The sequence below is a fragment of the Alosa sapidissima genome, chromosome 15 (assembly GCF_018492685.1).
Source record: "Alosa sapidissima isolate fAloSap1 chromosome 15, fAloSap1.pri, whole genome shotgun sequence".
NCBI classification, from domain to species: domain Eukaryota; kingdom Metazoa; phylum Chordata; class Actinopteri; order Clupeiformes; family Clupeidae; genus Alosa; species Alosa sapidissima.
The window spans coordinates 14,544,810-14,556,768 of record NC_055971.1 but is presented as its reverse complement, the minus strand read 5'-3'; the positions used below and the strand labels follow the sequence as shown (position 1 = coordinate 14,556,768).

The following is an 11,959-nucleotide window of genomic DNA, read 5'->3' as shown; positions in this document are numbered from 1 at the left end:
TGAATTTAGCTGTTTTGCAGACAGAATAAAGTTGATATCAATTGAAGCTCTTTCAGACTGAATGGCCTGACATGGATTTCTTTTCTCCTCTGGATTTGCTTGGTGCAGGTCCAGCCAGTGGTTCAGGCCTGGAGGATGTGTCTGTGCAGAGAGCGCCGGCGCCCCCTAGTGAGCCGCCCTGCCCTGTGCGCCGTGGGAGCCCCCAGCCCCCCAACGCACCTCCTCCCACCCGACGCAGCTTCCCTCCCCCTACAAGGAGCTCCCCTGCGGGTAAGGGTGCATCCTGATCCACCCGTCATAGAGGGCATAAGAGAGTATACTCTTACAGCATAAGTGGTATGTGTCATGTGGTGTCTATTACAGAGGAGCAGATCTAAAAGCAGTTGTAAGGATAGTGTAGTCAAGAGGCATCCAGTCCTCCAAAGCAATGGCATCAGTATAGTTAGTCTGCATCAGCACAGTTAGTCTGTGCGTGACATATATTTTGTGATGTACTGTGGAATCAGTAATGAAGCCCCCAAAGCAGAGAGAGTCAGGATTGTCCTCATGCAGGACATGAGGATGTCCACATATCTGAACTCTCATCCACCCATCCATCTATCTATCTATCAATCTATAGCCTATATCTATCTATCTATCTATCTTTCTATCTATCTATCTATCTATCTATCTATCTATCTATCTATCTATCTATCTATCTATCTATATGTTTATACTTATACTTACTGTATGTTTACCATTTCTGCTGTAAGTGCATGTTGTGTGTGATGTCTGTATGCTACTGAGACCCTTGAATTTCCCCATGGGGATCAATAAAGTATCTATCTATCTATCTATCTATCTATCTATCTATCTATCTATCCTATCTATCCTATCTATCTATCTTTTTTGTGATCAACTGTTTATTGATTTTCATAAACAGGGGGCAAGGTGGTTACAAAATATGAAATATCTATCTATCTTTCTCTACATCACTTGAACCAAATACATTACTAGTGGGGGCACATGTAGTTTGACTTTGGTATTCATCTAATATTGCTGTTAGCAGCATCACTATGCAAGGAATGTTTGTTGGGTATGCTGGGTATAGTTCTCATAAAGGCAAGCACACTCAACACTTTCAAGAATGTCACACATACACACACACACACACACACTTGTTATTTGAGATATCATAGCATATGTCTGCATGACTCCATGACTACCCAGGGACTAATTGAGTCTAATAGATGTGAGAAGGATTTAGACGGTGTAGTGGTTTGTAATAAGCACCATTACTTCTCTTAATGATCATGCTGAAAGACATGTGTATGTGCTTTTCAATATCAGAAATGCTTTGCAGTTTAGTCTATATATTCATATATTCATATACTCATATTATTTAGCTATTATCTTCACTGGTTGTATGGATATACTGTACATTGACTCTGTGTAGTGTGTGGTAGCCCATTAGTCCAGTAAACAGCGTAGTGTTGTCAGGATACAGTCAGCATTTTACACCCAGAGCACACCACCAGAAGAGGTGCTGCAGGCCAGGGGATGAATCACAATGCAGAAATGTTTTCATTGTGGGAGGATGCAGATCTGTCCACTGTAAGCTGCTAATAGGAATATATGAGTTGATAATTCCAAAGTCACATAGTGTCTCTGTCAGCAATTGAACGTGATGCAAGCAGATGCAATAATGTCACGACACCCGAGCTCTGGATGATGAATTGTGTTTGGTGTGTGTGTTTATGGCTCTGTGTGGTGTGAGAGGTGTATAACGGGGCCCTCTGCTGGTTGTCTCTGGTGCTGCTTCTTGTGTAAATTGAGGGAAAGAACGCCTTCATATCAGGGTTGGGCACAATTCGAATTGCAATTCTGCTTCCTGTTTGCTACCTCAATTGAAATGCAAGTGAAATTCAAGAATTGAATTGGAATTTAGGAGCCAGTTTCAATTCAATTCTGGAATTTTGCTCAAGCCTGCTTCATATGCCCCTTCAGCAGTGAAGTGGTTTCATAAGACTGGAACAATGGCTCCACCCAGTGGACATCCTGGACAGTAACAGTTGTCACAGAAAATTATTTTGCATAATTAATTTATGGTTAATTAATACTGTGTTAATAACTTAATAAGAAATCTACATGAATATTCAGACAGTTAGATATATGTGGTGGTTTTCAAATCCTTCAGATAATGAAACGTTTTGTTTGTTGCAGCCACTCGTAAAGAATTTCAGAAGGATTCTGAGAATACAAAGCCTGCAGTTTCCTCACCAAAACGCTTCGCTGTTGTGTCACCTAAACCACAATCTCCTGGTAAGTACTCCACTTTTCTTTTGTGTGTGTATGTGTTTGTGTGTGTGTGTGTGTGGGGGGGGGGGGGGTTGTGTGTGTGTGTGTGTGTGTGTGTGTGTGTGTGTGTGTGTGTGTGTGTGTGTGTGTGTATGTGTTAGCCTACTGACGTGTACAACAAGATGCACACACAAATGTGTGTATCAAACACATGATGGTTTGTGTGTTTGTGTGCATGTGTGTGTGTGTGTGTGTGTGTGTGTGTGTGTGTGTGTGTGTAAATGATCTGAGTAGGCAGAGATCTTAATTTCCTGCCGGTAGTCAAGAGAGCGCAGCCCCTCACCCTCCCACTAGTCTCTCTGTGCCCCATTACCTGGGCCATGGCTGCTTGCCGTTGTCATGGCGACTGGGATGATGGCAGCAAGTGGAGCTTGGTGGCTGCTAATTCACTTTAGCCTCTTCTTAGATGCATGTGACTGAGCTTTCTATGCCTTCTCAAACTAGATAAGGGTGGCAGTGCAATCTGATTAAATTAATTAGATTAGATAATTTGACAGCAATTTGTGTTCATACACATGTTCTTCAACATTAAATATATACACTTCGTGATTACATAATGAATACTCCCCCACACACACACACACACACGCAGGGACTAATTGAGTCCCACACTAGAGCAACTTTCAAATAACACATACGAACAAGGTCCAAAATTTAATATATTAATAGGGATGTGGGGGAGAGGCTGAGTAAAGAATTGAGATAAACATTTTGCTTTAGGAATGAGACAATAGGCTATCAACTCTATACATTCACATCTGTTCCGATCAGTATGCTATGCAGGCTCTAAAAGGTTTCATGGAAGTGTGCATGTAATACAGTATGTCTGTCTCACTGCAGTATGTATGTACTGTATGTTTCATAAATGACTGATAATGACGAAATCTTCTCTATTATTGTGTTACATGCTCCAAATGTAAAGCTTTTTGAGCTACATTCTGTGTATGAAAAGTGCTATGAAAATAAATCTTATGATTATTATTATTTCAAATGTAAGCATGGGCAGACGTGGAATAACAGAGAAACAGAGAGTAAAAAGAGAAAGACTAATATAAGAGAACCTGTCCATGTTTATAAACAGTTGTGATCATAAGTTTACATAAACATCCTAAAATTGACTAAAAAGAGGAATAAAAAATCATCTTTTGGAAATTGATCTTAATGCCTGAATTTAAAAAATAAGAAAAAATCCAACCTTTAAGGACGCTAATTTTCTATGTGAGTGAATAATGTAGCGTGAATAAATAAATGTTCTTCCTTAAAATACAGGGGCCATAAGTATATATATACTGTACCCCCCTATGTTAAATTCCCATAGAGGCAGGCAGAGGTTTATTTTAAAAGGCCAATTATTTCATGGATCCAGGATACTATGCATCCTGATAAAGTTCCCTTGGCTTTTGGAATTAAAATAGCCCCACATCATCACATACCCTTCACCATATAGAGATTGGCATGGTTTTATTTCAGTTAGCCTAATGGCTGGTTTGATTTGCATTGAGAGATGATCTTATGGAAAGTCCCCCTTATTGCCAATCGTGAGATATGGTTAGGTTCTCTTCAGTGATCATAACATGACACAGCCAGCCATAGCGAAGCCTTTCTGCCAGAATTCAGCAGCGCACACTGCACACAGTTCACCTCTGCACCTGAACCGTGCACCTGAACATGTCTCCTTCCTCAGTGCGCCAGAAGTCATCTGTGGGCCGCTCCAGCGTGCAGGAGGCTGAGCGTGAGCGGGAGAAGGAGCGGGAGAAGGAGCGTGAGCGAGAGCGCGCCCTGGTGGAGAAGCTGAGGCAGCGCTGCGAGGAGCAGGCCAGGCAGCTCCAGAGCCTGCAGGCCGAGCTGGGCAAGGCCAGCCGCGGTCTGGAAGTCTTTGCCATCACCACCCAGCATTTCTGCCAGAAGGTACGTGACTACTACATGCACCTTGTTTAGGCTATCATTTTGCTTGGATTGTGTTAGTGTTGCCCTTGATAAAGAAACAGATGGTCTTTAAGGTGCACAGACTTTATTTAGGTGCAAAAACCACCAAGAACAGTCCAGTTGGCACTGACAAAAAGCTGATACACGGATACCATGCTAACTGGTGTCTTTTGGCAGTATCACTGGTGATGTGCTGTGAAGGTTATTCAGACATTTTCCATTTCCACTCCATAGTTCCCCGTCTGAAATGTCTAGTTGAAAAAAGGATGAATCTGAAGATAATACCATGCTAGTTAGCTAGAAAAAACATGCCTCTATAAGAGATTGATTGTTGCATAAAGTTACAGGAATCTTTTCAAAGGCTTTATGTGTTTAGGTTGGTCTGAAATGCCACCTTGTTTCAGGTGTTGACATAAATCCACTGTGTTAGTGTTGCTCCTGCTGTAATCCTTGAAAGCCACTTACACAGAGAATTTACAGCTCTCTTTGAGAGGGATGTGCTCCTGTCCCTCTGACGATGCCAGTTAGCTGTCCACTGCTCCAGGAAATGTGAGCCATAGTGTGGAGGGATTGAAGTCAAACAAGGCAGGGGAAGGCATCCTTCTCTGAAAGAAATAATAAATAACCATAACAACAACAACAACACATTACATTTATATAGCGCTTTTCTCGATACTCAAAGCGCATCACATGGATGGGGGGACCTCACTAGTAACCACCACCAATGTGTAGCACCCACATAATAACGCAAAGAGTGCTACAGATTCAACTAAAGCTGCAAAATGCCTGACTTCTGTGTAACCACCCATTACTGTACAGGTAAATGCCACAATGAAGAACAATTTCCAATTTGATCTTTAGCATTTAAACATGATTATTATGTTCTCTTGGTAGTTCATTCACATAATAATATTGGATTGCACTGGAACAGTGCACTTAGAAGATGTACAAAACTGATTTTGCGTTTCGATGACAAAGCATCCTGAGATGGCATGATTGTCTCATGGTAGGGAATAACATCAGCAGATAGGGACATGCTTACCGTACTTCCATTAGGTTACACACATCACCTGTCATGGCTTCATCTTCTCCCTGGTCAGCCCATCTAGCATCTGCAGTCTTTATTTTTTTGTTTTGCTGACAACATGTCTGTCTTACGGTCAGAAACTATTAACGTTTGGCTGTCCCAGAATGACTAGATTGAGACAGAGAAACAAGTCAAGCCAGGATGCAGGTTCCATGGAATTCAATTATAAGTCTAAGCACACAGCAGGGCTTAAAAGAAAACTGTTATTGAAAGCATGGGTAGCATTGTGTATACTTGCATCCTAGAAATGACTCACAGGCCTCTATGTGGGCATTGGGAAACAGCAGAAAGCTTAGTCTACAGTCTGCCCTGCTGGTTCATGCCTCTGTGGACACAAAGATGTTGACGAGGTTTAGTTGCAGCTGCATTGTTGTAGACAGGGTCCTCCTGGAATTGATTTTTGATTTTGAATACGTCCAGCTCACTCCCTTTATGGTCAGAGCTAATGAGCTTTGTTGCAATGTTGGTTTCAGAGGGATATTTTGATGTTGGTTTCACGAGAGAGGGATTAGTTCATAATGGACTTCAGAGTGTACAGACAAAGGCTCCAATTCATCTCTGTGGTTCTCATCATACATGTATGCTAATAAAGCTGCTAACTAAGGAAAAGCAAGACTTCATTAAGACCAAATAATAGATCATATTGAGTACTAGTGACCATTATTCTTATGTTTGGCTTGATTGCATTGACCAAGCTGTCACCCTTGCGTCTAATGATAACTGTAAGTTTGAGGAAATCTACAGTGGCTGCTGTTAGGACACTGTTGATGGAGAAGCTGAGGTATTTTCAGTAGATTGAATGGATGCATTATTTTACTGTAATGCAGCCAGAGCAGAGAAAGAAGTGACTTCATACCTCTGTGCGCATTATCTGTGATGATGTGAGCTCTTCTGAGGACATCTACTGTACAGCCGCTTGCCCTGTTAACAGTGAGTGGGAAAATTACAAACCTGTTGTTAATCACTGAAACTCTAAATCCATTAACCAAATGTTGTTTTAATCTTCTCTCATCACTTACAATATATTATGCATGGTTGTCTGGGCGATATGAGATTTACATTTCTTTTGTTTATTTATTTATTTGCAGTATGTGGTCCTTCATGACCAGGGTTGGGTAGTAACGGATTACATGTAATCTGGATTACGTAATCAAATTACAAAAATCAAGTAACTATAATCAGCCCAGATTACAATAAAAAAATTGTGTAATCAGATTACAGTTACATTGTTGGGGATTACCTGATTACATTTTATCATGCAAACAATGCAACTTTTTATGATAGCCTAGCTATCTTTTAATTTGACAAGCTTCGGGCTTGCCGGTTTGATCCCCGACCAGTAGAAAAAATGTGGGCAGGGGAAGTGGTTCAGCACTGCTCTCCCATGCCCACATCCACGGCTGAAGTGCCCTTGAGTAAGGCACCTAACCCCTCACTGATCCCCGAAAGCCGCTGTAGCAGACAGCTCACTGCTCCGGGTTGGTGTCTGCTTCACCTCACTGTGTGCTCATTGTGTGCTTCATCTCACTGTGTGTTCACTGTGTGCTCTGTGTGCTTCACTAATTCACGGATTGGGAGACCAAATTTCTCTCACGGGATCAAAAGAGTATCTATACTTACTTACTAACTTATTTACTATTGGGGCAGGTCTCTCGGCACACTACCTGATCTTTTCCTCCTAATCTTATTTTAGCCTCTTGTTTTAGTGTTACCGTTTACTTTGAGAAAGTCACCAGGTCCCCCTGGTTGAAAAACATCCCAAAGGAATCATTTTCTCACCCCCACAATTGAAATGGACATGGTGTCATTCAATCTCAGGCCATGTCCCTGGGTCCAGCGAAAGCTAAATTCATTGTCCAGGTGTGCCCTTATAAAGGTTAAGCTGAGTTGTGCATGTTTGGAGAATAGTGATCCATGATCACATCCATGATGACTAAGTGATCAATTTTGGGATGGGGTGAAAATTTCAACCATCAAAACACCACCCCCAAAGTGGAGAATAGCTATAGAAATGTATTAGTTTTGGGTGTTTTTCAGACAATGGGACCTGGTGACCTCAAAGTAAATGGTAATACTAAAACAAGGGGCTACATTAAGATTTTTGGAGGAAAAGATCTGTTAATTCACACAGGAATGCTTTACTCAGAGCAAAGAGATTTCTTAGATGTAATGAAATAATAAACAGAATGAAATTGATAGTCAGCTCGCCAATATCCCATCATCCGACCTTCTGAAAGAACGCCTTCTTCTACAGACAGTGCCGAGACGCTACGGTAGTACACAGACACTGCTCTCCACTGGCGGAGTTTATGATCATTAAGTGCCGACCCTTCTACCTCCCCAGGGAATTCACCGCGATTCTGCTGGTCGTGGTGTACATCCCCCCCAGCAACAAAAACAGTGATCGGAGCATGGCACGGAATGAGCTGTATCGGGCCGTCAGTGAACAACAAAGTGAACACCCGGATGCCTTCACAATCATCGCTGGAGATTTCAATCACGCCAATCTCAAAACTGTACTACCAAAATTTCACCAACATTTCACCAACTTCCCAACAAGAGGACAAAATACCCTGGACCTTGTTTACACCCCACAGAAAGAAGCCTAGAAAGCCAAACCCCTCCCCCACATCGGACAGTCAGACCACATTAGCATCCTGCTGCTGCCCCGATACAGACAAAGAGCAAAAGTCACAAAACCAGTTCTGAAGGAGGTGAGAGTGTGGCCGGAGGGGGCCGTCTCACAACTTCAGGACTGCTTTGAAACAACAGACTGGGATATTTTCAAAACAGCTGCCACCCACAACAACCACATTGACATTGAGGAATACACAGACACTGTGACCTCCTACATCACCAAATGCATCGATGATGTTACAGAAATAAAACACATCACCTGACTTCCTGTTGCAGAGACCACAAGCAGTACGTGTCAGGAACAACACCTCAAGCACTCTGACCCTGAGCACGGGGGACCCGCAAGGGTGTGTGCTCAGCCCCCTGCTCTTCACACTGCTAACACATGACTGTACAACCACTCACAGCTCCAACCATCTGGTGAAGTTTGCGGACGACACAACACTGGTGGGCCTCATCACTAAGGGATGAGGCTCACTAGAGAGAAGAAGTAGACCTGCTGGCTAAATGGTGCAAAGACAACAACCTCCTGCTGAATGTCAGCAAGACCAAGGAGATTGTTGTCAACTTTCAGAGAAGCCACAAACAACTGCCACCACTGTCCATCGACGGAGATGCTGTGGAGAGAGTGAGCAGCACAAAATTCCTGGGGGTGCACATCAGCGACGACCTCTCCTGGACCACCAACACAGCATCACTGGTGAAGAAAGCCACTGTTCAGCCTCCTGCCCTCTGGAAAGAGGTACAGGAGCCTTCGCTCCCGCACCACCAGACTTGCAAGTAGCTTCATCCACCAAGCAATCAGGATGCTGAACACTCTACCCACTCGCTCATCACTGACAGCCCCCCCCCCCCCCCCCCCCACCAGCCAGCCAGGAACCTAGGACACTAGGATTCAGTCTTCAGTACGCACAAACAACATTTCCTCTGAACTCTTTCCAGTCTCCCGGGTTGTCCTCTGTCGCCTTTGTTGTTTGCGCTTGTAATTGAGCCATTAGCATTAGCGTTGTGCCAGACGCCGCAACTGACTGGGATCTTCAGAGGTGGTCAAGAACACAGGGTTTCCCTATATGCGGACGATCTCCTGCTTTACATTTCTGACCCCCTCCTCTCCCTGCCATCAGCCCTTAATATATTTGACACATTTGGTAAGATCTCTGGGTACAAAATGAACCTGTCTAAGAATGAGATATTCCCAGTAAACAGATCAGCTTGTAAACTCTCATTTAATACCTTCCCCTTCAAAGTAACTCGTAAATTTATCTACCTGGGAATTACTGTGCCGGAAGATTTTTCAACACTTTTTAAAGAGAACTTTCCTCCTCTCATGACAAGGGTTGAGCAGCTCTTAGAACGCTGGGGCCAACTTCCATTGTCTGTTGCAGGCCGAATTAACTCAATTAAAATGTCTATACTCCCGTCTTCATCCCAAAGTCCTATTTTCGTAGAACTGGATGGAACTATTTCAGTGCTATTTCATAAACTGGATGGAACTATTTCAGTGCTATTTCATAAACTGGATGGAACTATTTCAGTGCTATTTCAGTATTTGTAAGTGCTCCGGTGGCATGGCTCTCCCTGATTTCTTATTTTACTACTGGGCCTGTAACACTCACTCCATAATACACTGGTTATTTGAGGACCCTGCAGCAGATGCTCTGTCTTGGCAATCTATTGAATCCCATTCTTGTCAATCATCTTCACTGGCTGCTCTTGTTTACGCCCCTCTCTCCTCGTCCTTTGCGGCTCACACAACAAACGTGTTAGTATATAAGTATAAGTATATATACTTTTTTGATCCTGTGAGGGAAATTTGGTCTCTGCATTTAACCCAATCGGTGAATTAGTGAAACACAAACAGCACACAGTGAACACACAGTGAGGTGAAGCACACACTAATCCCGGCGCAGTGAGCTGTCTGCTACAACGGCAGCGCTCGGGGAGCAGGGAGGGGTTAGGTGCCTTGCTCAAGGGCACTTCAGCCGCGGCCCACTGGTCGGGGCTCGAACTGGCAACCCTCGGTTACAAGTCCAGAGTGCTAACCAGTGGGCCGTGGCTGCCCCTAGTTAGATCCACCCTGAAAATATGGAATCAGCTAAGAAAGCACTTTGGATGGCAGTCTTTTTCATTTAAGTCTCCTGTCCATGCTAATCATTACTTCAAACCATCCGTAATGGATAAGGCCTTTCTTATTTGGAGCAACGCAGGTATTAAACAATTCTATAATCTCTATCATAATGGAACTTTTGTCTCCTTTCAACATTTGTGCGATAACTTCAATATCCCAAAAACATTTTTTTTCGCTTTCTTCAAATTCGTAACTTCACTAGGAATATCTTCTCAGCATTTCCAAATCAACCCCAATGCACCCCCTATGATCATATACTTGATCAACCTCCATCATTTAAGGGAATTATATCAGCCATATATAGCAAACTGATGGCACTCTCACACTCTACTCTTTCTGATGTAAAATCTCAGTGGGAAGGGGAGCTGGGGGAGCCTATCCCCGAGGCATCTTGGGAGGCCACCTTAAGCAGAGTACATAACAATTTGTGCAAGGCATGGACTATTACAATTTAAGATTGTACATCACATACATTGGACTAAACTCAGATTATCCAAAAGGTTCTCGGATGTAGATCCACTATGTGATCGATGTAAATGCCACCCGGCATCACATACCCACACGTTCTGGTCTTGCTCAAAGCTGGACTACTACTGGACTTCTATCTTTAACACTATTTCAGGCTTCCTGGGTCAATCGGTCTCACCATGTTCTGTTACTGGGTTATTTGGTAGTCCAGTAAGCTAGCTAAGGCACAGTCTGACAACGTTGCCTTCCTCACCCTCGTTGCTAGAAGGCTGATTTTGATCAAATGGAAAGACAGCAAACCCCCAACATTTACACACTGGATCAAAGATACCCTTTATTTTCTTAAACTTGAAAGAATTAGATGCTCTTTGAAAGGATCAGCAAATAAGTACAATAAAATATTTCTTAGACTATGTTAGGGAACAAATCACATTGCCTGACTCCCAGTAGAATGAGCAGAGACATGCTTTATATTTTATTTTATTTTTTTCATTTGTGAAGGTGTATACAAGCTCCGTAATGTATAAGGCAGCAGTGTTAACCATACTGCAGTGATGGTTCTGTAGACAGTGGTCACTCCCTTCCCCTCTCCTTTTTGTGTGATTTTCTTAATATACTTGTCTTCCTTATTATGATTTTATATTTTATTTTATTTTATTTTTTAGTTTCTCAATTTTTTATTATGTCAGTGTTTGTTAGTGTTGTCAATATGTTCAATGTAAGAATGTCTTCTTGAAATGAACAACTTGCCATATCCATGATGAACTGAAATAATGATAATAAAGAAAATAAACAAAAAAAAGAAATAATAAACAGAAAAATAGAATGATACTTCTTTCATCAATTCAGTGGTGGTGTCTTATACTTAAGGGACATATTTATTGAAGTAATCTAAAAGTAATCCTAAAGTAATCAGATTACGTTAGATGTTTTTGGTAATCCAACTGATTACGTTACTGATTACAAAAATTGCCATGTAATTTGTAGTCAGTAATGGATTACATTTCAAAGTAATCTGACCCAACCCTGTTTATGACTCAGATTTAAGAGTCCAATAATGTAGACAGTTTTGCATTATTAACTAGCCGTGTTAGTTAGAGTGTAAAGATAGAAACATTCATGCTCTGTGAAAGAGCCAGTAGCCTGCAGGATGGAGACATAAGGGAATAGTAAATGTTATTTAGTTGTATGGAATGTTACAGAGTGCAGTAGTTGTGTGTTGATAAAACTCAATCTATTCCAATCTATTGTTGTCACTCACAGGAGCCATCAAAGTTTGAGTCATCTTCAGGATGCTATTTCCTTCCAGTTAGCCAATATCCCTATGCTCCGGTAGTCTCCAGGAAAAATGTCCTGATCTTAACCCAGCCGGAGGA

At 42.2% G+C, this 11,959-nt stretch overlaps 1 protein-coding gene across 2 annotated transcripts in view; it reads left to right on the top strand.

Annotated features, from left to right (window-relative positions):
• The window catches only part of mtus2b (microtubule associated tumor suppressor candidate 2b), a 63,539-nt gene that overhangs the window by 28,794 nt on the left and 22,786 nt on the right, over positions 1-11,959 (top strand). For both annotated transcript variants that reach the window (XM_042062719.1, XM_042062720.1), the window contains exons 5-7: positions 109-270; positions 2,203-2,301; positions 4,022-4,245. In XM_042062719.1, coding sequence (XP_041918653.1) covers positions 109-270; positions 2,203-2,301; positions 4,022-4,245 — 485 coding nt within the window. The remainder of the gene's footprint in view (positions 1-108; positions 271-2,202; positions 2,302-4,021; positions 4,246-11,959) is intronic.